Below are 26,445 nucleotides of genomic sequence, written 5' to 3'. Positions count from 1 at the left end.
GAAATATCGTGAGGCACGTGACTTGTTTTCGTCCGTAAGTTGTGTTCTTCTCTTTTCTCTCGATCTGTCCACTGTTCGAATGATCTGTGTAGTAATGACATTCGAACCAGTGAATGCGAAAAATCAACAGCTATTTGCATTGAATGTAGATTACTCATAACCAGTTGCCTGTAAATATAAATGTACTCGGTTCATCTTTATCGCTATTTGTCAGTAGGGTACTGGTGCTATGTATTTACTGAAACTTGTTCGTCTTCTACGGGTTGCAAGGCTATTACAAAAAATGGAAAGATATTCTAACTACAGCGCAGTTGTTATATCCTTCCTTATGTGTATGTTCGCTTTGGTGGCGCATTGGTTGGCGTGCGTATGGTACGTGATTGGCCAGCAAGAGTTACAGAATGCAGACCATGCCACAGCAGGTGAGACAACATATACTTACTTGTCAAGTGCTCTTTGAGGGAGTGGGGGGTAATCAACATATTTGACGGATTGATTATATTTTCTAATATGAGAGTGATATACATTGTACGTTTTCAATACGATGTTGAGGTTGTGATTAGAGTATATATTGTTATATTTGCGTGTTATTCGCAATATTTATTTTCACTTAATACCAAGAGTGATCGCAAAATGCTCTAGGCAAAATGTTATCATTATTTATTTAAAAAATGACGTTTTTATGACTCTACCAAAAAACATTTATTCGATAAATCGATTAAAATACAACATACAACGAACATTCATGAAAAAATATGAAATAGATGGGATTCGATAGATGGATGTCGACTGGGGGGCCCGACGCATGAAAGAATGGTGATAATAATCTACTAATTCATTTTTTTTCGTTTGAAGGTTGGATACACGATCTGGTCCACGATCTTAATTTACATTGGCCTAACGCCACCAACGTTGATGACCTGTATATCACATCATTGTATTACACATTAAGTACTATCACCAGTGTCGGCTTTGGGAATGTGTCAGCTGATACGAATAACGAAAAAATATTCACAATTGTCATAATGCTAATTGGAGGTATTTATTTTGTTTTATTTTAACGCCAAAGTCAACTTCAGTCCCCATAATTTGCTACCGTACATTTCAAACATTTTGATCAAAACTTTATTAAAGAATTTATGTTCAGATGCTCCAAAATTATAAATATACAAATGTGCGAAATGAATAATTATGGCGTCCAGAGAGTTACATTTGTATGGCGTCATTATCAGTCGCTAGAGCATCTCGAGGTATGAAGAGGGCTAGGATATTACTGGGTAACCAATACGCTTTTTTCCCCTTTATTTTCCAAGGTCGCTTCTGAGTTTTATTTTTCGTAACGCATTAGACGACTAATCTAGTTATGTGTTTTCCTTTTTGCCTTTGATTCTTTAAATAAATGGTAGAATTGGATAGGTTTACTTTTGCTTTCATTCGGAACCGGAAGCATTTTATCACCCCGCATGATTTGTAGATATGCAAAACAGATAACGATGCACCGTATGTTAAATTTCACAGCTCTCATGCATGCCGTAATATTCGGTAATGTGACTGCGATTATCCAACGTATGTACTCTCGAAGAGCTCTCTACCAAGCTCGGGAACGAGACTTGAAGGATTTTACGAGATCACAAAACATTCCAAAGCCATTAAAAAGGAGGATAATGGAGTATTTTATGACACTGTGGTCCATGACAAACGGAATTGACGCGCACGAGGTGAGTCACGTGCGTGTTTAACACTGAGGACGTTCGTGAGAAAACATCGTTTTAGTGTTATTTCAACGACTATTAGGCTAATGTTACGGTGGTTGACTCTACAATGACTTAATTCACTTAGTCTAAGCAACGTTTGTTAAACAATCATGAATAGGTAAATCACAGCATGTAGTTGAGTTTGTGAATTATGTTATGATTGTTACCTTATGTTAAGATTGTTATCTTTAACTTTTTCTCGTTATGACTAACAAATTAGGTATTCCGATTCGCATCTCAACTCATGAGACAAATGGTGGAAATTTCCTTGTAAAAATATTTTGTAATGTACGTAAGGTGTAGAGAAGAACGCAAGCGAGAACGGACACGTGATATAGGTTGAATAACATATACAGCTAGTTTTTTGTCAAGTATCGTGTTCCCCTTTGTACTTTAGATCGAACAGATTTTACTACAATACGCACATTATTTACCTCTTTTGTCATTTTCTATTTCATTTGTTTTTCTATTTTATCCCCGGCAGATGTTACGAGATTTCCCGGAAGAGCTGCGAGCAGATATATGCATGCACCTTCATAAAGAAATACTGTCCCTTCCAATTTTTGAACTCGCAAGTGCTGGCTGCTTGAGATCCCTTTCGCTTCACATAAAAACTAGTTTTTGTGCTCCCGGGGAGTATCTCATACATAGAGGTGATCCCCTTAACTCAATTTGGTATCTTCTAAACGGGTCCATGGAAGTGCGACGAGATGGCATGGTTGTTGCAATATTAGGTAAGCCTGGGATGGGTCTGTGTAAATTAAAATATAGCAATATTGCATTGCAAAATACATATGTATTAGTAAATTTTCTTTCAACAGAGTTAGGTTTTTAGCGTTCTTTGAATAGTTATATACGCTTTCTTCAACTTTGTTTTTGCATTCATTGTCACAATATTCAAATCACGTGTTACTTTTGTGTCGTACTTCAAATAGGAAAGGGCGATTTGTTCGGGTGTGACCTATCGACGGAAATCGACACAGTGGTCCAGTCTAATGGTGACGTCCATGCGTTAACGTACTGCGATCTCCAATCTTTGAACAGGTATTGTCAGATAATTATTCATGAGAGCGAAGATTTCAAATCGGTCGACATTTCTGAACAGGTTGACAGTTAATTGTGTCGAATCAAAGTTGCACAGTCACCAACAACTCGTTGTATGACATACACGTTGCTTTCTAGCACGATTTGTATTCCTGTTCTCATACCAAAAGATACTAATTACTTACAAGTGAATTTTTTTTTATTATTGTACATAGCAGGTCAGGTTTATCAGAAGTTCTCACTAATTACCCGGAGTACGCTGCAAAGTTTGCACAGGAGATTTTGCACGACCTCACCTACAACCTCAGAGAAGGATACGACCCGGATGTGAGTACACTTTCAAATTCAAATCATTATGGTATTATACTGGACGTGTCATGCGTGGCTTAAAGGTTAGAGTGTCCGCCCAGCGAAACGGACACTGCCCGTTGACTACCGTGACTATGGTCGATTGTCCGCTTAGCAATGAGAAAGAGTACAATATGCCCATTTGATAGAAAACATTCAATGTGCGAACGCAATCACAGTATCCCTGTCACAACGAATAGCAGAACAATTATTGCGGGGCGACTGGGATATACCTGTGAAAGGGTTAATAAATAAATGCAAATAAATTACGTTGTTCTGTACAATAAAATTAAAATTGATTTTTTTTAAAATAATTTGAAGCACCGTTCGAAAACGCCGCACGCGTTTGATTAAAGAAACATTGTACTTAGCGCGTGTTGTGAAGGTCATACAAGACCAATAACCACAATGAGGCGCGGTAATGTGACGTTTTCCATCTAAACATCCCCATAGTCTAGCTATCTAACTATTTAATACAGCCTTAGAATAAAAATTAACGTTATTCCGTCAAATTGGAAATCTTGAGTGGCCCAATTGTATTGCAATATGATGTATCATTGTAGGCTATATTCTGTTTGTTTTGTAACCTTGTGCCCTGAAAATACCTGCCACTTCAGGCAAGGGAATTTGTATTCAGTTCTAGCACGACCAGCAGACTAATCCATTGCCGAAGAGCAGTGTCTGTCTGACTCATAACAAATGTACGGAGAAAAAAAAATACATATAAAAAAGCCTATGATTAATATCATGTGTTAATCAAATTGTTACACAACGTGCATTGCTTGTTTCAACTTGCACCTATTCTCATCCTCACATCGATCCATTTGTTTATACCCACCTGCTTTTACCGAACACCCAGCGCGAGGACGACGATATTAAACCCAGCGTAAGTACTTATACAACCTTTATAACAATAATTCACTTATTTAGTCCACCTTTTGAGTATAACTGTATTGCTGGTTAGTTGTTCATTTTTCCCATAAAAATTAAAGTTACATGTTATGTCGTGTTTAAATTGTGTGTACGCTCACCTTTGGTTTCTAATGACAATTCTTGAAAACAAAACTTTTCATTTCTACTTGCCCGGCCCATCCACAGAGAACATGTCGTAAAAGAGTAAGTTCAAACAACATTTCTTAGCATTGGGTGGATTTATCTCTATCACCCCAAAGTATTTTATTCATTTATTTATTATTTTTTTTGGAAATACATTATCACTTACGGGGTATCTGATGTGTGCATGCGACATTCAAAATTACGTTTATAGTATTTACATCTTGCATGGGACTGTCAGGCCACGTATTCATTCATCGTGGAAAGACAGTTACATTTATATTACAGTAATCTTTGTCTGTGTCTTCATTCTGTAACGTATTATCAAGGACTGCATATTTAAATGAAATCATTTATATTCATAATAATTTGATATATCATGCCTGTGGTCGAGATTCCCATCTGTTTTGGTTTAATTTGCTTCCGGTATATTGATTGTTTTTCTCTGCATGAATAAGACTTGTAAACACTTCATCCATTCAATAAATCTCATGCCAGTTTAAATACCTAGACTTGCATGCTGTTAAAACCATTTTATCAATACTTTTCCTACTCATAGTACCACTTCCTAATACACTACTTTTCCCGTTTTACCTAAATGTCTCGTATGTATGTTTTTGGACTAGTGTTTACTAAAACCCCGCAGCAGACTTCCTAAAGTAAGTGTTTTTTCTCTCTCATGACAGTATTTCCCTTTTTGTTGTAACTTCTCTAAGCTGCTCCATCTTTCATTTCTCTCTGCGTATTAGTACGTCCGCAAACAATTAAACGTATATCGTGATCATACACAACATTACCTTTCATTGCAATTGTTAACTATTTGCCACATGCGAAATAACTTAATGCTGGAACTTTGAGTTCGATTTTCCTCAAACTAACGTTATATTAGCTTCAAATATCTTTCCAATAACCACGCCTTGATATATTTGAAATATGCAGTCTTTGTGTGCCTGTAAATACCCAATGTGTAGCATACACCTGGTTTTTTATAATATTTTAATTCCGTTTTCGGGCACTTCACCAGTTGTTGCACTTGTTCTGCTGTCAATGCTGTAGTATTAAATGTTGGCAAAGTTGAAGGAGAATGTTATCTGTTCTATCTTATATTGTGGAAGCAATTCTTGGACAGTTTTTTTGGGGGTGACCTATCTACATTTTGTATCTTGTTACTATGTCTATAGCGTAGTAAACATTGTCGTGGATTTCCGTCTTAACATTGTTGTATTGTTATGCACGAAGCAGTTACCTTCTACGCTTGTTGTGCGAGTACGTCGTTATACCGTGGTTTATCGTACTCACTGCCGCGGTTTTCACCTTAATTTTTCACAGTCTGAGAATGAACTTAACGGGTTGCATTCCCACCTGCCGTCAATTTCCGAAGACGAAGAATACGAAGAAGACGATGAAGACGAAGATGATTCCGATGATGACAACAGTACAGGATCACCAGCATCTTTAAAAAGAGAAGGTGTAACGAGGCTGGAAATTCCAAATGTTCCCTACGCGCCCTCTACCGGTGGGCCCAGTGGGGATCTCAGTCCAAGGTATTTACAACAATGTACTTCAGAATGTATTCGCGATAGGCGATTGTACTGGCTGTTGCAATTAATGCCGCGAGGGAAATGAGATACAACTATTGGGTTTGTGTGGGGTTACGCCACTGCTGCCTCTCGTTACTTCTTGTACATACAGTACTGACAGCACACTTTTACACATATATCCCATTTGGAATATAGCACCGATGTTCCTATCGTAATTTCATGATAGCAATTCAATACCCTAACCTATCGAGCACAGGCACATGAGGATCACTCCCGGTTGCCCTTACCGTTGTCTCGTTCATTGGTGAACACAAGTTCACAGTATAAGATTCGACCTATAATTTGTTGGTGTTAGGAAGTTCCGGTCACGTGCCCGGCACAGCATGCTCGACTAACGGCGATTACCACTTCGCTATGTGATCTTTTTTCCGCATTGGCACAAATCGATACTTAATACTACAACGATCTTTGGTTATTGAATTTGTTCAAAACTAATCGATAACCTATGCTCTTGGTTCTCTCCTAGGTTCGTTGATGGCGTTGAGGACGATAACAATCAGTATAAAAACAAGACGTTTGATTTTCCATTGACCAAGCTACCCACGAGCTCGAGGAATCGAAGCCCTGTCCTTGTAAGAGCGAGGACTCGACCCGGAAATTGTCAACAGGACAGCGCAGTAAAACCAAATTGCCCACCACGTCAGCTATATCAGGGTACGGAGCTATGTTATCCTTGTTATGATTAGTTGTGTGTTAATAATACTACTACATTCGTCGGAAATTCGAGTTGTTTCTCTGCGTTTGCAAACGGTTTGCGTATATCAGTTTGTGTAACTCAAAGACTTGCTAATTTATAACCCCCAACGAATGTTTGGGGTGTTGCTATGGTATTTTACAACCTGAGATAAACATGACACCATTTCAAATCAGTAAAACAATTTATCTCAGTGAATACAAAAGCGAGATCTCCAATTAATGTATCAAAATAAAGCTCATGTAGTGATCTTAAACATTAAACCTAGTTTAAAATAATTTCAATATTTAATATTGTGGCCCTATCTTGAGATTTTTTGTATTTTGTAAATTTACTGCGACGAAGCTGTTCTAATGACGTAAATTAGATTGGTGATATTAATGTTGTGCACAGCGACAACTTTCTGTAATTCGTGGTTTACAATGAAGGCAGTAATTATTAACATTATCAGTAAAGATAAAAACATAGCGATATAATGTATTCGTCCCTAGAGGGCGCAATTTCAACACAAGTTTCACACACAGCGATTGCGATCGCGTGTGCCAGTGTTGTGCTATATGTGTGCGCGTACTATTTTTTACTCAACGAACTAAGTGATTACAGCTACTCACGAGAATGAACAAACCGAAACAATCAAAAGCTGTTGTCTCATGACGTGACCTTTCGTGTGACTGTCCGCACAGAATCGTTCAAATAATATTGCTTTTCTATTTTAGGGAACAGAGCAGACTCTACGGAATCTATAGCGGGAGCCGAACTGAAGCAAGAAGTAGAGTATACGAGAAACAGTGTTGAAAGGTTGGATAAGCAGGTAACACTCAGTTTCATAGCACCGAATTCACCACGAACAACTGTACACATTCTAATAGCTGTGATTTTGAACATTTTTTTTTAAATAACCAAATATAGATGACTTCGCGTCATCTCACTGAAGTACTATTTTAGCCAAGCTAAGCTAAGGTAACATAAAATGTAATTTGGAAACTAAGGGCCGAGTAGCCGCCATTTCCTTTATATTTTGAAAATTATGACGCACACTTATGGGAATGATACATGAAGTCATCTGTAAGAGACCTTCTATGAGCGGCTTCGCCTCTCAAGATGGCAAATTAATTGACAGTTTTCCCATCGATAAATTGTCATCTTGTACCCTAATCCCTTTGGCTTGCTTGACAAAACGGGATTTCAATAGATGGCACCCTTTAGAGACGTGGACGCAACCCGCGGCAATCTTCTTTTATTTGCAAGTAATTTGATGTATAACGTCGGTATATTGTATATGTACTAGTCATTGAGTGTCCATATTTTGGCAATGGTCGTTATCATTTGGCTAATGGCACGGGAAATGTTTCATTAAAATTGCCGCTTTATGATAAACGCAACTTTAATTAAATTGCCAAATATTATACACCGAAGTCTTAAGGCAATATTTTAGATTTGTTGACTGAATTACGCAGACTAAACCCGGCTAGATAACTATATATACACACTGAAGAGTTGTACGTATATGGTCGCCGTGCATACAATTTGGCGAATGATTAACTTATTTTTACGCATGTACTATAACAATTCAGAACGGTTTCTCTGGTTCATTTCTACTGCTGATCAGATATGCAAGCTCATGTACAAATTGTTGTACGTAGTATCGGCTGCGCTACGCTGCCTGAAATATAGTTAATGCCCATAGGGGTTAAACGCCAGTTCGTCTTCATCATTTCGCTGTCGTTTTTTCACAGGTATCAACCTTGAGTCAGGATGTTGCCAGTTTAAGCCAGGACTTGCGATCAGTCATTCGCCTTTTGCAGATGTCAACGCCCCCACCTGTTGGTGCAAATGATCCGGACAGCTTAAGCAATGTGCCAAAAACTCAAAATACACAAGGAAACAACGCAAACCGACAAAGTGCACTTCAAGAGACTTCTTTTCCGTTACGGACTGCCTCTGACGGATCAGCGGGTTCCAGACCCTCTTTGATCACACAACGCTCAGGTACTTCGACGCCGCCCAGTGTCTCGTCTGGGAGCGGCGTTTGGCAAAAACGAGATGCCTTTGTAAGGAGGAGGGACTCGCATCCACCGTTGAAGCCAGTCAAAAGTACGAACCTAGATGAAACACTCAAGAACGATAGCCAAGATGAAACGAGTGTCACTGGGTTAGAGAGCGACGGGTATGATGATTCCGAATGTAGTGGCACAGATCTATAGTAACACAGAAGATCCTTTCTCATTTACATACACAGCATATTCTTTTTTGATACATTTAAAATGTGTCAGTGATTTGCTTTAATTATTGAAGCGAAGGTGTCTTTCATCTTTTCAGTGTGAAGTGTTGCATAGGTAATGTTGTCAATTTTAAAGTGGACAATTTAATCAAGTTTTATTCGAATATGGACATTTTTACCATTCTGATATTTGATTTTTTTTATATTTACTTTGAAATGACTTGTAAATACAATCGACTTTTTTCCCTGCCGTTTGTTGAAAAAAAAATCCCGGTATTTTTCATTCTTGTATATATTTGCTATTTCAAATCAAGTATTGAAATGTACATATTGTTGGTTATATTCTCCGTCTATAAAGGCATTTTTCAATAGTGGCGTGTGATAGTTAGAAATAAACAAAACAATGCGACAATTTCAATGAAATGTGATAATCGGAAAATATGCAATAACATGCAAATTACCAAACACAGAATTATTTTCTCATGCTGCTGGCTGACTGGCATGCTGCTGACTCTGCTGGCTCGTTCCTTTCAACATTTTTTGATTTTTTAACCTGTGACATGTAATTCAACATGGGCACACCATATTTAAAGTGTGTGTCTGGTCTATATATTATGTTGTTGGTTTATTACTTGTGTTGAGTCACCATCATTTACGACCCCTTGAAACATGTACTGGTTGATCTCGAATGATTGTAGTTTTATTTTCTTTCGTTTTTATGTAGGCAAAAGAATCGTAAAGATCTACTAATCATGGTAATCCAAATTCTTTTTTTTTATCCGCACATTGATCATTGAAAAAAACCCGCATTGTATAGGATGCGTTTTTTAGCATTAGTTTGTAAGATTTTAAACATCCTGGTTCAGTTTATTTTCTTTCTACAATCGTTAATTAGTGACTTTTGTGCTAGTCTACCTTCCCATGTATGTATAAAGTAGACGATTGTACAATTTTATTTTTCTACGCGTGAAATATTATTCTTTGCGCAATTTTACGGAGAAAAATGTGATTAAGTGTGCGTGCGTTTGCTAACAATTGTAAAGGCTACTATGTTGCCATACATGTGACACTTGCCACGATGCAATACTTGTATATTGCAATATTATGTGATATGCTAATTTTTAACACTGCCATTTTAATGTATTATGTATATTTTCGGACAGGGTAATCTATAATGTTGCATCTGTCATGTTTAACTCGTTATCACACTGCCAGTGTTTCCGATCTCGGCGTTACTAGGTATCACACTAGGGATGAAATGACCAACACTCTCCGTCACGTTGAAGTGTCGCCACGGTTACCCCATGCCTACTCGATTTTTTGTTTACTTCACTGTATCAACCCACTCACTCCTCGGTGTCCCACGGCTCTGCTCTGTGTATCTAAGTCCCAAAATCTCGAATTTGTAAAAAGCCTCTTTTTCATCAAAGTCGTTGTGCTTTGAATAAAATCTATATTTCTGTCGTTAACACAATAACAAAATCAAGGCATTTACTGTGCGGGAGATGTCTATAATCGTGTTGTACGGTGAAAGTCAAGTAACGCCGAGGGAAGTTGGAGAGTAAATTAGTATTTCAATTAGTATGCCACTACTTTATTCGAGTTTTCTATCACGTATTATTAACATGCAATATTCAATATTTTTGCTTTCTAACCACGTACGCATAAAACGGACTTGTGTCAACTATTTCTAGACCCGTATTCATTTGGTATGCTTTATTGCCGCTGTTACCAACTCGCTTGAAAAACTGTACTGGAAGAAAAACAGTTGCGTAGAATTCATATAATGCCGTTGCCGACAAGCCAAACTGATTTCAAGATGCCCGCCACATCTCGTGGACCGCGAAAACAAGTTTACATGCAAGATCACCGAGATGCATTGTGGTAAATAATTCAGATGCGGATGGAGATATATGCGTCAGATGTGAAGGAAATGCACCCATCTGATGTGATATTATGCGGTCCATTCATGCTATTTCTATACGTGTTGTAAATACAATATTTGGATGTATCCAATTATTTTCAGGAATTATTTTCCTGACCGTTACGAGAATTAAGAGACCTCTTTGCTTTGTTCTATATTATATTTCAATAAAAGTTTAATAAAGATTTGTTACTGATTATTTCTTAAAATGTTCCCACTTGTCATTTCATTTTCACGGTACATGGTATGTTTCGGTCACAGAGAATATAGTCGACTTTGAAAATACAGAATGTGTATACATAGCTTGAATTTTGGAAACTAATATGTATTCACAATTTCCGGTGATTTGAACGCAATTTTTATTTTTCTATCCGATGATAATGAACTATTCTGGCTTCTGCCACCAGACTCGATGTAATACATAACATTGGCTCTCGTCCTTCTTACGATATCGTTTTCACGAAATTGCCTGTTGTATTAACAAATTAGTACAAGCGAGTAGTAGTAGTAGATTAAGTGAGCTTACTTTATTGTAAATTATCACGATGAATTCATTATGCATTCCCGAGTATCTATTTCATGTTCCAACATGTGGTATCTTGAAGAATCGTGTGGTGGCCTAGCGAAATATCTATATGGTTTAGATATAAAAATGACTAAAATATTATGTGTAATAATAATATAAACGAACTACTGGTACAACGAATTTATATGCAGAAGAAAAGAAAAAAATGCAGAGAAATGGGAGGTAATCGAGGAATTTAACAAAGCAAATAATGTTTCATTTCATATGTACATTTGTTTCTGTTGGTGATGTTTTTGAGGGACTCTGGAAGTGAATTCCAGTGTTTTACTGCAGCAAATTTAAAATTATGTTGTGAAACTGTAAGTTGAGCAACAGGAATTGACAAGTTTCCGCTAGACACTGAACTTGTGGGATAGCAATGTGAGTAATCATTAACATACTTATTGAGGCTATGTGCATATCTGCTGTGTTTAAGGTCGAAGATAAATAGGCAGGTTTGTAATTTACAAAGTTTGTGAATATCAAGTATGCGTAATTGGATAAAAAGAGGAGCAGAATGTGCTTTAAGTGCGAGATGAGTGCGAGAGGTGATAAGGCGCTCAACTTTTTTTGTGAAAGCAGAACTGGTTCAAGAAGTGTTGGGTATGTGTTTCCCCAGATTTCAATAAAGTACATTAAGTGTGGGAGAATAAGTGTGTTGTAAAGTAGTATGAGAATTGATCTGGGAACATAGTGACGAATGCGAGATATAATGCCCACTTTGGGACTAATGGTTTTCACATTTTTTTCAATATGAGAATTCCAATTTAGGCATGGGTCAATGGTTACTCCCAGATAAGTGGCTTTAGACACGCCCTCTATCAACGTATCATTGATTGCGAGCTGTCCCTCCACTTTTACTTTTCTTTGCGGGATTTTCAGGATCATATAGTTTGTGTTTTCTACATTAATTGTAAATTTATTAGCATTGCACCACTGTACAACATTTTCAAAATCATTGTTAATATTAAAAAGATCAATAGAGTTAGTTTGCAGGTATTTAAATAAATTTGTATCATCTGCAAAGAGGTGGAAATTGAAAGCATCAGTGGAGTGGTTAATATCATTTATGTAGAGAAGAAAAAGTAAAGGCCCTAATATTGATCCCTTGGGCACCTCGTATTGAAGCTGTCTGGATGTGGATGCAGTTCCGTCAATGTTTACTGTTTGGTGTCTATTAGTTAGGTAGCTTCGGAACCACAAAAGCGGGAGACCCCTTATCCCATAATAAGCCATTTTTTTAAGGAGAATATTGTGGTAAATAGCATCGAATGCTTTTTTTAAGTCAATGAATACCCCAAATGTAACAAAACTGTTATCCATGTTGGCAGTGATATCAGAAACAAGGTCAACTAGGGCAAGGGCGGTACTGTATTTTTTCCAAAAACCATATTGTGAGGACAAGAGTATGTTGAACTTATTTAGAAAACCAAATAGCTGATGATTTACAGCTGATTCAAATATTTTACTGAATACGGGTGGAATAGATATGGGCCTATAATTGCCGACATCCAGGGCAGATCCCGTTTTATTTACTGGTGTGATTGTGGCGAGTTTGAGAGAGTCAGAAAAAACACCTTGAGCTATAGAACAGTTCAGAATGTGCGCCAGAGGTTTAGAAATATACTTTATAGCATCAATTACAAGTTTAGGATGCACGTGATCATGTCCCATTGCTTTGTTGGGGTCTAATCGGTAAATAAATTCCATAATATCCCGTTCTGTGACTGCTTGAAGGAAAAAGGACGACGGTAAATTCCCTGTGAGATAGTGATTAAAATTTACAGATGGGTGAATTTTTCTGGCTAGCTCAGGGCCAATATTTGTAAAGAAATTATTGAATTCATATGCAATATCTCAACTTCCTGTCAAAACTTTATCGGGAGCATCACGGTTTGAAGTTTGTACCAAAATGTTAACGGAATGGAGACGATCCCGTGGTGTTCCCATAGTAAGCAGGCCTACATATGATAAGAGAATTAAATGCGATCAATTTACCGATATTTATTATATCGCAGGCAGACATCTTGAATACGGCTTGAAACTAAAGAAAAAGAAAAGTTCTACAAATCAGGAAAACAAACACCAAATTTCCACAGCTAAACGATCCGTTTTAACATTAAGCCAAACGCTAATACAATCCGATTCTATTCGTCGCTTTTGTGTGGAAAAGTCTCTGGCTCAAGCAATCTGGTATTGATGTGGGGATTGCAAACTTCACACTTCTATTCATGTGAACATTCAATACGTCACACTTGTATTGATGTGGGGATTGCAAACGTCACACTTGTATTCATGTGAACATTCTATACGTCATACTTGTATTTATGTGGGGATTGCAAACGTCACACTTGTATTCATGTGAACATTCTATACGTCACACTTGTATTCATGTGGGATTGCAAACGTCACACTTGTATTCATGTGAACATTCAATACGTCACATTTGTATTGATGTGGGGATTGCAAACGTCGCACTTGTATTCATGTGAACATTCTATACGTCATACTTGTATTGGTGTGGGGATTGCAAACGTCACACTTGTATTCACGGGAACATTCAATACGTCACACTTGTATTCATGTGGGGATTGCAAAAGTAACACTTGTATTCATGTGAACATTCAATACGTCACACTTGTATTCATGTGGGGATTGTAAACGTCACACTTGTATTCATGTGAACATTCTATACGTCATACTTGTATTGGTGTGGGGATTGCAAACGTCACACTTGTATTCACGGGAACATTCAATACGTCACACTTGTATTCATGTGGGGATTGGAAAAGTAACACTTGTATTCATGTGAACATTCTATATGTCACACTTGTATTCATGTGGGGATTGCAAACGTCACACTTGTATTCATGTGAACATTCTATACGTCATACTTGTATTGATGTGGGGATTGCAAACGTCACACTTGTATTCATGTGAACATTCTATACGTCATACTTGTATTTATGTGGGGATTGCAAACGTCACACTTGTATTCATGTGAACATTCAATACGTCACACTTGTATTGATGTGGGGATTGCAAACGTCACACTTGTATTCATGTGAACATTCTATACGTTATACTTGTATTTATGTGGGGATTGCAAACGTCACACTTGTATTCATGTGAACATTCTATACGTCATACTTGTATTGGTGTGGGGATTGCAAACGTCACACTTGTATTCACGGGAACATTCAATACGTCACACTTGTATTCATGTGGGGATTGCAAAAGTAACACTTGTATTCATGTGAACATTCTATACGTCACACTTGTATTCATGTGGGGATTGCAAACGTCACACTTGTATTCATGTGAACATTCTATACGTCATACTTGTATTGATGTGGGGATTGCAAACGTCACACTTGTATTCATGTGAACATTCTATACGTCATACTTGTATTGATGTGGGGATTGCCAACGTCACACTTGTATTCATGTGAACATTCTATACGTCATACTTGTATTTATGTGGGGATTGCAAACGTCACACTTGTATTCACGGGAACATTCAATACGTCACACTTGTATTGATGTGGGGATTGCAAACGTCACACTTGTATTCATGTGAACATTCTATACGTTATACTTGTATTTATGTGGGGATTGCAAACGTCACACTTGTATTCATGTGAACATTCTATACGTCATACTTGTATTGGTGTGGGGATTGCAAACGTCACACTTGTATTCACGGGAACATTCAATACGTCACACTTGTATTCATGTGGGGATTGCAAAAGTAACACTTGTATTCATGTGAACATTCTATACGTCACACTTGTATTCATGTGGGGATTGCAAACGTCACACTTGTATTCATGTGAACATTCTATACGTCATACTTGTATTGATGTGGGGATTGCAAACGTCACACTTGTATTCATGTGAACATTCTATACGTCATACTTGTATTTATGTGGGGATTGCAAACGTCACACTTGTATTCATGTGAACATTCAATACGTCACACTTGTATTGATGTGGGGATTGCAAACGTCACACTTGTATTCATGTGAACATTCTATACGTTATACTTGTATTTATGTGGGGATTGCAAACGTCACACTTGTATTCATGTGAACATTCTATACGTCATACTTGTATTGGTGTGGGGATTGCAAACGTCACACTTGTATTCACGTGAACATTCAATATGTCACACTTGTATTCTTGTGGGGATTGCAAAAGTAACACTTGTATTATGTGAACATTCTATACGTCACACTTGTATTGATGTGGGGATTGTAAACGTCACACTTGTATTCATGTGAACATTATATACATCACACTTGTATACATATTAAGACTTTATACGTCACACTTGTATTCATGTGGGGATTGTAAACGTCACACTTGTATTCATGTGAACATTCTATACGTCACACTTGTATTCATGTTAGGATTGCAAACGTCACACTTGTATTCATGTAAACATTCTATACGTCACACTTGTATTGATGTGGGGATTGCAAACATCACACTTGTATTCATGTGAACATTCAATACATCACACTTGTATTGATGTGGGGACTGCAAACGTCACACTTGTAATCATGTGAACATTCAATACGCCACACTTGTATTCATGTGGGGATTGCAAACTTAACACTTGTTTTCTTGTGAACATTCTATACGTCACACTTGCATTGATGTGGGGATTGGAAACATCACACTTGTATTCATGTGAACATTCTATACATCACACTTATATTGATATGGGGTTTGTAAACGTCACACTTGTTTTCACTTGTATTCATGTGGTGACTGAATACTGACATTCAGATTGTGATTGTAAACGTCACACTTGTATTCACATGATGATCATACTTTTAATCATATTTAGGTTGCGTTTTGCGGTTTGGGCTGAAGGTGCAACTATCGATGGAGCTGGCAAAGCCATAATTTTATGGATGAGTTTTCAGACATCTACTTCACACTCCAATAGCCAGCAGCATTGGCTGATATATTTTCAACATTCATCCCCTACGGTACAGTGCATACAAGGGGAGAGAATAACCACAGTGCCGATCACCGTGGTGCCTTTCGTTTTCATTATGCAGAGCGTTTGCGTCAAAAATAATTCATTCGGTGAGAAACTCTGTACATATCAGTGGCCATCTGTTGACTGGTATCAAACGTCCGCTTGTTTTGGGCTATTCCAGGCAACCTCATTCGTTACTTGGTTCTGTATGTTACAATACTAGTTGCCCTTTGTGAAAGTAGAACACTGTGTTCTACAGCGCAATAGGGAACTTGTAAAACCATTACATCAGTCAGGATTCGTACCAGGAAGAAACTTTTCAATATGATCTTAGTTGTGTGTCTGCCGTTTTAAATCTGTTGCAGAACCAATCATTTTCGTTATTATTAATTTTAAGTCCGAAACAAACGTCAGTCATGTTACATTTCAACTCGCGTTTCAACTCATGTTTCAATCCGTTTTTTTACGTATTTTTGGGAGACCGAAACGAAACGGAATTGTGGTAATATTCTGTAGATTTGAAAATAAACTTGGAGCTTTGGATTTCAGTCTGAGCAGGGCATCAGTTATTAGTCCGGCAGCGGGCAGTATTTCGTGTTTTACGCTGTCAACGTTTACATACTTTGTAATGAATATTTTATAGACCATTTTCCGGACTCGACAAACGTATATAGATATATTTTTTGGGGGGGGGGGTATTTACACACTTAATTAGGTACTGTACACATTTGGTGATGGTCAATTTTGCTGAAGTAACGGTATAGCCACGCCATATTCTCTATGAAAGATATGCATTGTGACATTGAATTATAAAAACAAGCTAATTAGAGTTTCGAAATCAAGTCACACGAGATCACGCATTACGCGAGATCTCCCAGTGAACGGAAAAGTCGCCTACTATTCATATTCATAAGTTCAATTCATTTGATGCTTCCAATTCTCATTTGCATATTGTAGAGTGTACATTATCGTTATTGTGCTAAAAATAAATACCCATTTTCCATATGTGCGTATATCTTATCACGTGGGGATGCTTATTCAACTTGGAGAAATTGTCACAACCTCGACGGTGTATATAATTGGGTTTTAGCTGGGAGTGCTCCGTAACTAGTTGAACAATGGACCCACAAAGACCGGCGTTGAAGGTGTTTTTGATTTGAAAATTGACCTAAATGTTACTAAAATGGATCGACTGTGAAATTGGGGGTGGGGGTTACATCAGGGGCGCATACCCGTATAGGCCAAGTATGGGACTACTCCACGGGCTATTCGATCTCCTTTCCTTTTTGAGAAATTCTTCTAGTTGATTCTTCAATTGCTTACCCTCCACCTACGGAGCCATCATTAGTAAAGGAAATTTGACATTAGTAAACCGAATTAGGAATAGCCTACACTCCTTCAATTAAAGGAATGTGTAACATTAGGTTTGATTGGTGTTACGTTCTGTGCTCATTTGAATAGGGTGGTTGGAACACAAGGCCATAAGTCACTGACTAAAGTCCACCATTATGAGCTAAAACGATTATAAGTAATTTAGCGTTCTGTCAAAACAATCAACACTTAACAATAAAATTAGACTAAATATGACAGAAAAAAGTAGGAAAAAAGTAGTTTTTTAGTAACCTTATATCATTCGGCTGATGGACAAGAATAATATGGAATTATATCTTATATGCATAATTTCATGTTTAAAATGACTAGAACCGAACAAATATAACAATATTGGGTATTCAAGACATCGGAATCTGCAATTATATTATGTCCAACGGCGATATGTATAACATATTCAACGTCTTTGTTTTTAAATAAATAAATTAATTCGCTACATTATAATGGTCGCAGGTGCTGCGTTGTCAGTAAATTTGTATAGTACTTTAATCAATTGTCCACACATAGTAATATTGTTTTGTGTTATACTAACAGCGTTAAAGGATGACCATACATTTTTTTACTATGTAATATAATCATCAAAAATTCACGGAAATGAAGTAATTATGTACAGGCCCGTTTATGTGTGGGGACGGTGTGTTTTGGTCATGTTGGTTGAATGGCTGTGAATGTATATGATGCGAATAAAAATATTAGACGTTAATAGTCATCCTATTTTAATGGGATATTGCAATTAAGCAATAAAAACACAATGAATTAATTATTCAGATCTACCTCATCACGAGTCTCAGGGGATGGCAATGGAACGCGAGAATAAATGTGTTTTCAATCAAACAAAGTGGTCTATTGTAAACAGTTTAGTTTATCGCTAATGAGTTAAGGATCTCAGACACCATCCCGCCTGAAGACCGGGTGGCACATACCTGTACAGCTCAGAAAGGGTGAAAAAGAAATTGAGCTGCGAGTACGGTAGCTATTTGTGTGGCGGATGTGCATTAAGTTAAATCATGATGAACTTCATGTGGATGCTGGTACTTATATATATTCACGGTAAGTGGTTTTGACGGTCTTCCCGGTGCACAGGTTGTATGTAATAGAAGAAGATTAGTTACCCGAATGGTAAATTTTGTGTTACCTAAATGGAGAAATGAACATGTTTTGTGTGGATTCATTGTATAACATACTTATAAGAAAAATGTAATGTTGACAACTAATGACACCAAAGAAGGAATTCTCGGTAGATAAACGCATACTGTGTCTCAGATTCTTGTTGTGCATTGTGATAAAACGGATTGCAATTTTCAATTCGAAGCTACCAATGACGTAATGTGAGAAACGGATCTGTATCTAATACTTGAAATGCGGTTATTACATCAAATATCGGTGGAATGTAGAAATGCAGTACTAGCTTTAAAACATATGATATGCTCAGTAACCATGAAAACACACACAGCATACTGAACTTCAATGTTGTAATACTTCATTAGCGTTTTTGATTTTGGTTTAACCTCGAAAGGTCCAGTTGTTTATGGTCTCTAAATTTGTTTCCTACTTTTTTCTGTACTTAGGTGCCGAACTTGACGCTGCTGGTGAGTAAGACCTTATTGTTGTAATTGTGAATGTAATCATTTCGTTTCCATAACAACGCAGTCAGTGACTTGTACATAACGAAAAGGAGTATCAAGTTCTTTGATTTATAAATTGAGCAACTATTTATATCCAATGTACACGTGATTGCCGTTTCTATCACCCTCTGCTTGCCCGTTCATTGTGTGTTCGTTGTGTGTTCGTTAGAATCCTAATATATAGCCAGAATTGTCAATGAAAGTTGTGTCCACATTAAATAGTATATGTCATCTTCATCATGTTTTCATTATTATGAGTAATGTCATTAGGACATTGAAAATAAAAAGAAGGTCACTGGGCAATTGTTCGGGAAATAAAAGTCCGAAATGTCATGAGACATTTTGTACTGGTTTCCATAAAAAAAATATTTCTTTGTACCTTAACATTTGACTCAGTGATTTGAATCCCAATATTATTGAAAAATAAAACAAACAAACATACATTTAATTTGATCGATTTCCTGAATTATACTAGTTTTGCCTTACATACGAGATGACTTCCCATCGTGCATTGTCATGTAAAATTTGAATTGTTCCGAGAATGTTACTGCACATATATGCAATGCATTATTGGAGAGAATTGTTTACTGTTTGAAATAGAATTACATACATAACACATATTACGATTCGCATAAATAATAAGATATGACAGTTTTCAGCAAATTATAAAATAAAGTAAATACTGGAAGGTAACTTTTTGCATGTTATCGTACTTAATTGCTGATACATGGCATCTCGTGGGTTACACATGTCCAATCGTGACACGGTGAAGAGCCGTAACAATGTCACAGAATTCCCCCAAACGAAATTGTGTTGAAATGACTAAAATGCGCACTGTATCTATGTATATGCCTTTGACTTGCTCGTAATCTTGTGTAATTTTTATATTGCGCGCACATTGCATGGTGATACAGTATAAAAATACACGAGACATACCGCATCGAAAAGCGAAACACTTTAATATTAATTTTGGATGAGCCAAATGGTATATTGTGTTCATTTGTTGATACCACTTAAGAATAACACACACACACGGACCCACACGGACCCACACACACCCACACTCACACACGCACACACACACACACACACACACACACACACACACACACACACACACGGACCCACGCACACACGCATGCTTAACTGTAAGATCACGTTTTTTCGACGTGTTTTAATAATCGTGAAATTGCTTTTTATGTCAATTAATGTCGCCATTAAAAATAAATTAATGCAATTATTAATAATAATTACGTTGTAATTAGTATACGCACTGAACACTTCTGAGTAACTGTGACGATACATATAACCTAAATGGGGGGGGGGAGGCTTTGTCGCTTTGTTTTATAATTACATTCTGTTCGTTTGTATTATAATACCAGTTGCTTTTTTTACGTGAATGATAAATTCCATGCCTGAACTGCTACACTAATCGCGTTCCAAATTTCATAGTTATTGCAAACGATTTCACAATTTCTGGGGAAAATGAGTCTCATTATTCATTTATTATCCACCCACTCGAAAATGATGTTAAATTAGATTTCGAAATGTCGCAGTACAATTCAATGAAGATGTGGAATAGCTGCTTAAAGGAAACACCAATCCAAACAACATAATGACCCCTGAAGATAAAAGCTCTACAAATGTAGGAGAATTCAATTTACAGTTTTTTTTTCTATCACTTTTCATTCTCTAGATATTCAACTTTTCATCAGTATTATGTTGTCAGCCATCTTTTATTCAAGCAAAGGATTATGGGTAAAGTGTGACATCATAGAATCTGTTGTCAGAAATTGAGATAATGATTTCATCATAGCGGCTATACTTTTAGACCAAATTTAATTAAACGTTGTCGACTTTGGAGGGTTGTTGAGTGCAGTTCGCCATTTTAGAATTTAGTTTATAATTGGATTTAGCAACAGGAAGTGACAAAAACTGCATCACGAACCAAGAAGCTCAGTAAAAAAATGTTTGAACACTAGGACTAGTATCGCCATCTTTTTTCGTTTATTGCGCTGTGTCGACTTACTCCATGAACTTGTTCAGTTGTTGGCTCTTCCCCACTTAAGGACTCAATGAATAGAAGAGAAAAAAATGTTTTGTCTTTGCCGGGTCAGTGGTGAAAATAAGACCGTCGTCTGTCTTTAGGCTAGTAATAGTTCTCGTCATTACATAACATCGACCTAATTTACATTGGGAAGATTTTGCCTGCCCTTGAGCACCAGGGTTGAGCCATACCGTATTACCAGTGCCACATATCCTGAGAGTTGTTTTTGCTTATTGTTATTCTATTTCTGATTTCATTTTTGTAGCAGCAAAATATTACCCATCCATGCAAGACATATTTGTCATAATGATTCTAAGGAATGACTGGAATAAGACATTAGAGGCATCTGAACAAAATATTACTTCATCCACTATTGTTCCCAACCCAAGCTATGAACTATTTAACATGACAATGCACTTATTAAGATGAACAAATGACCCATAGAAATCGATGACATCATCTCTTTATATGAATAAATTTGCATGTAGTTAAAAGACCCAGCATTGGAAGGGAAATATATCCTTAGTTGATCAAATTCTATTTCTGATTTCTGACGATGAAAGTAAGTTTTATCAATATCTCTTATTGGTTATGTACAGTCTTAAATCCATCTTGTCCATTTCAAAAACCAAGCAACGTTTTTCTCAAAATATTTTCTTGATTTATTTTTTCTCGTACCATAATGAGACCTGCTATTCCACTTTTTTATGTAAATTTTCCTTTCAATTCTGTTGTTATTTTTAAGATATAAATTACAGACACTATTTTAAGGAAAACACAAAGGGGTGGGTATTTGTTAAAGCGCGGTGGTCTTCGCGCAGCGCGTGTTCGAATTTCATGTATACGTCGCTATGAGTTCTATATCGAACAGGACGCGGCGCGACGGCCACCGCCCTTTAAACAATTGTTGAAGGTAGTTTAGACTGCATTTATTGAGTGTTAGAAAAAAAACATCACATATTTGTTTAGCTCAGCTGTTGACTTTGTCGAGCGGAGCTGATCATATGAGTGGTTGTCTGTCGTCGTCCTTGTCAACTTTTTACTTTTTCGACTTCTTCTTAAAAACTACAAGCCTGAATGCTTTGATACTTATGTATCAACTTATGTATGTGTATAATCATGTACCTTGGGTAGACCCCTCTTAGTTTTGTTCATTCCATGATGTTTCCTTTAATTCTCTAATTTAAATGAATATTTTGTATTTTTTGATAGAAAGTACCGCAAGGCTGATTGTGTTGATACTATACATATAGGTACCTCAGATAGACCTCTCCCAGATTTGCCCATATTGTGATGATATCTTCAATTATCTAATTTTGATGAATATTTTTTTCATTTCTGGTAAAAAGTGTTATTTTCAAATTCTTGTGTAAAACAGCAATTGATTGATTGCTTTGATACTTTGTTCATTTTCTAATGATACTTTCTGTTCTTTAATTGCAAGGTAGAATTCAGGCGGTAATCCATCACTACCAGGTGTTTTATTTTGAGGTGATTTTTTTAAGGAAGTGTACACTTAATTTTTTTGGTAAATAAGCCTTCACAAATTTTAAATTTTATGGGATCTACCAATGGAAAATTAGTCTTATTAAAGAAACCATACCATTTGCTTCCAAATTTTGAGCCGAACTAGTGTACAGGACAGAGTAGAAATTTTTAATTGCTTTAAGAAATTTCTTTTCTTTGGTTACCTTCATATTTCCTACAATTTATGCGTGGCCGAACTGCATGACCCTGTTTTTTCTGGTCAATAATGTTCTCAAGTTGATCCTTCATACGATTATATTGCATAAAAACGCCCTCCTCCAAACTTTAAACATTTTTTCTTCTAATTTAAGCAATTCGATTGACAACGCTTTCTCTTTCTCTCTTATTTTAGCTGTCGTTTTTTTGCAAATTCAATTGTAGTTGTAGGAATTTTACACACAAAACGAATTTGATCTTCAAGAATTACAGTATCCTGTAGGCATTTGTAATAAGTTGTTTCATTCATCTGAATAATATTTTTCATTCAGCAGACTACAGTTCAATTTCCAAAAGCCGGAACCTCTGCGTGAGTCTCCATCAAAATGTAAAGAAATGACAATGACATCATGATCTGATTTGACACATGGTCTGAAATCCCAAAATTTCACTTGTCATATTTGTTAATTTGCATAACCACACACTTGTACCATAATTTTAATATAGCGTACTCAAACGATCCTTATAGAATTCATCTTGTCAACAACGGAAGTGTACATTAAGCATAGACAGACCTTTTTTTTCTAACCTTCAATATTAATGCAAACCCATGAATCTATGCAAATAATGTAATAAAACCAGCATTCGCGACACGTTTTTGAATGTGCTCCAATGAAAATATATTTTCACAGCATTATTATAACATTGATCACTTTAACAAAAAGTGAACTGTTTTTCAATCAAACAGTGTCCAAAAAAGTGCATCTCATTCACAAATCACAAAATCAGCATATGATACATATGTACGAACGACATGACGGTTTGTTGGCGATGCAATTATTATATTATGCACTCGTGAGTCACCTGTGTGTCTTTGTGCGTTCATCGATGCGTTGCTTCATGAATTGCCTCATGTAACACGTCTTTAATTAAAATCACCGATGAGTTGAATCGTAACCCGGGGTGAATGATTATATGTAAATTATAATTTTCCCGTTTTACCTGTCGTGATGGGGTGGGTGGATGTGCAAAATATTTTCATAGATTTTAGGGGCGCAATCCCTATAATTTTCGCAATATTACAGTGTAGTGTTTATCTCCAAAAGTTCTTCTTTTGGATATATTTTTATGCAATTATGTTGCAACCAAGAAATAAAATGTTTATTTAGTTAACATCTTTATGTAGGTTTGTCTGACTCTCCATTGATGTTCTGGTATGAAAATTTATGTAAATCACTTGGCTACCATTTTGTAGATGAAAGTACGACATATATATAGTGTGACAATTAAAAACGAATGAAGTTTGAAAAGTTTCATTATTAATTAAAATAACCGCAAAAAGTATTTAAATAAACGGAGTCATTTACTATGCATTGTATTGATTCACAATTTGTATCAAAAATTTCGTCGAAGTAGCGTCCGTTTCACGCCGCAGGTTACGATCACGCAACAATGCACTGACCATCGGGAATACAGTGTAGCAGAACGTTGCATGCCGGGAGAAAAATTGAAGTTGAGCAAGTTGAAATTCATAATGTGTTCAGTGGCAGTGTTCACAGAGTCGAAACATTTCGCTCGTGAAGACTGGTGTGGGCGCGTTTCAACACACTCTAATCTGTCATAATGATTGGTTGTTATGTAAAGTGTCGAGTCATTAATAACCTTGGTGCAGACGATTTGTACGGTTTCGGGGTTCGGGGTGTCGTTCTGCCATAGTTCCAAGTCGGTAGAAAACCATGTATAGCAATATGTTGCTGTTGAAACGGCGGTCGGCAATCTCTGTCCATCATCCAAGTCAGTTTTGCAGTTTCTGTGAATATGCTCTTACTCAGTGGAAATCAATACAATGGAATCCGTCCAAAAGATTTTCAATCAACGTTTTCCAAGTCAGTAAAGATTTTTCTCCATGCGCCATCCTACCAAGTAGATAAAAACACATACCGAACAAACAAGCGCATGTGTGAAAACGTCCACACTTAATTGGGAATGGAAAAGTACTAATTTACGCTATAGGGGTGTGATTAAATGTTTCTTTACAGAGATGTATATTTGTCTCAAAAAAGAAAATGAATAAAGAATGTGTGAAAATGGGTAGAGATATCGACTGTTTTTTGTGGATACCACAGTATGGTATAATTGGTATACATAATTATGTTAAAAGTTAAAAATAAAAGCATTTTGGCAATTTAGCACATATCACCTAGTTGATATTACAGCAGATTCATGGATTAAGCATGGTAATTTCACTTCTTGGCCCGTCTCCTATTTTGAAAGTCTGCGTCCGCTAACCTTCGAAAGCAACTAGTTTTCGTTCAGCAGCAGCCTTTAATATGAATATTAGTGCCCTTACTTTGTTTCACACAGTTCATCTCTATTAGTTTCTTTCTTTTCAACTGTTTTTAGAACGTGAATTTAGTCACATGATCAAAATTGAGAGTAAAACTAAGCTACACCCTAGATTTGAACACATGAGCTATGTGCAGACACATACGAACATGTCCATTGTCCCTCTTAACGAAAAGAGTTACTTTAACACGTACGCTGTGGTAACGCACAACCCGTCATGAGCATATAAAAAACACCCTTCTTGCCAAATTTGGAGCATTACTTTGTCGAAGTGCAGTAATTTGGACGCTATGACATGTTTTGGTTTCGGTTCTAGTACAAATCTTCGGCCATACGGAGCCGGACATACACTGGAACCCAGGGGCGGATCCAGCAAAATGTATTGGGGGGGGGGGTGCAGGCCTATAGGTCGAATACACGAAACCGTGCGATTCGGACGATGCTATGCGTAATCCAGATGCATTTTCATACGTTTGGAGGGGGCCATGGCCCCCTTGGTCCCCCCTCTGGATCCGTCACTGCTGGAACCTCGACCCAAACAGGCCATAAACTACCATTAGCGTCATAGTACCAACATTATAACTATAAGATAATAATACCTTTCTGTTCGACCTTCGGTGACATGCTGCGGCGGTTACTTTTGCACACACATTTACTTACCAAATGCTACTGTTTTACAGCGCTCCAATCTTTTGACGTGGTACCAATCTCTACAATGGCAGACGCTGGTACCAACGTTACACTCACCTGCGGTGTACTACATAAGGCAGGAGAAATCGTCTGGAAAAAAGGGAATTCCGAGATAGTAAGAAGTGTCCGCCACACAATTTCCATGGAAACTGTCAATAATGTCTACACCGAGGAGCTAACAATAATCGATGCAAATGTAGCGGATACTGGGTACTATAAGTGCACTGTTATGGAGAATGTAAATGTGGTTCTGGAGTCCAATCTTACTTATATATTGGTCCGAGGTAAAAAAAAAGCAAAAACAAATACAAAACATAGTTGTTCATTTCATAGTTGTCATAGTAATAGCAATGAAAATTGCATATGTGTAAATTTTGTCAGATTTGTAACATCGAGGGTGTTTGTTTTCTTTGTCATTCCGGTATTTTTATTCTGGTGTGACTTTATTTCAACTTTTTCGAACCACGA

The 26,445-nt window shown here is 36.9% G+C and overlaps 1 protein-coding gene and 1 long non-coding RNA gene across 5 annotated transcripts in view; both read left to right on the top strand.

Moving 5' to 3' along the window:
• The window catches only part of LOC100367766 (voltage-gated delayed rectifier potassium channel KCNH8-like), an 89,311-nt gene extending 78,463 nt beyond the window's left edge, over positions 1 to 10,848 (top strand). Inside the window, exons 7-19 of one of the 4 annotated variants that reach the window (XM_078009156.2) lie at positions 218 to 422; positions 856 to 1,038; positions 1,519 to 1,718; positions 2,239 to 2,488; positions 2,690 to 2,798; positions 3,017 to 3,125; positions 4,006 to 4,032; positions 4,245 to 4,262; positions 4,826 to 4,858; positions 5,529 to 5,743; positions 6,267 to 6,454; positions 7,211 to 7,305; positions 8,231 to 10,848. In XM_078009156.2, coding sequence (XP_077865282.1) covers positions 218 to 422; positions 856 to 1,038; positions 1,519 to 1,718; positions 2,239 to 2,488; positions 2,690 to 2,798; positions 3,017 to 3,125; positions 4,006 to 4,032; positions 4,245 to 4,262; positions 4,826 to 4,858; positions 5,529 to 5,743; positions 6,267 to 6,454; positions 7,211 to 7,305; positions 8,231 to 8,698 — 2,100 coding nt within the window. In that variant the 3' untranslated portion in view covers positions 8,699 to 10,848. Of the gene's footprint in view, positions 1 to 217; positions 423 to 855; positions 1,039 to 1,518; positions 1,719 to 2,238; positions 2,489 to 2,689; positions 2,799 to 3,013; positions 3,126 to 4,005; positions 4,033 to 4,244; positions 4,263 to 4,825; positions 4,859 to 5,528; positions 5,744 to 6,266; positions 6,455 to 7,210; positions 7,306 to 8,230 lie in introns of all 4 variants that reach the window. The other 3 variants (XM_085496146.1, XM_085496147.1, XM_085496148.1) reach the window with 3 other exon arrangements.
• A 7,713-nt stretch (positions 10,849 to 18,561) lies between these two features.
• Positions 18,562 to 26,053, top strand: LOC144351902 (uncharacterized). Its single transcript, XR_013420480.2, has 3 exons — positions 18,562 to 18,636; positions 19,155 to 19,175; positions 25,968 to 26,053. It is a non-coding gene; the product is annotated as an uncharacterized LOC144351902 (long non-coding RNA).
• The last annotated feature ends 392 nt before the right edge of the window (positions 26,054 to 26,445 follow it).

Source organism: Saccoglossus kowalevskii, chromosome 22, assembly GCF_978046115.1.
Source record: "Saccoglossus kowalevskii chromosome 22, keSacKowa6.1, whole genome shotgun sequence".
NCBI classification, from domain to species: domain Eukaryota; kingdom Metazoa; phylum Hemichordata; class Enteropneusta; family Harrimaniidae; genus Saccoglossus; species Saccoglossus kowalevskii.
Note: the sequence above shows the minus strand (reverse complement) of the source record. Positions and strands in the feature narration are given on the sequence as shown.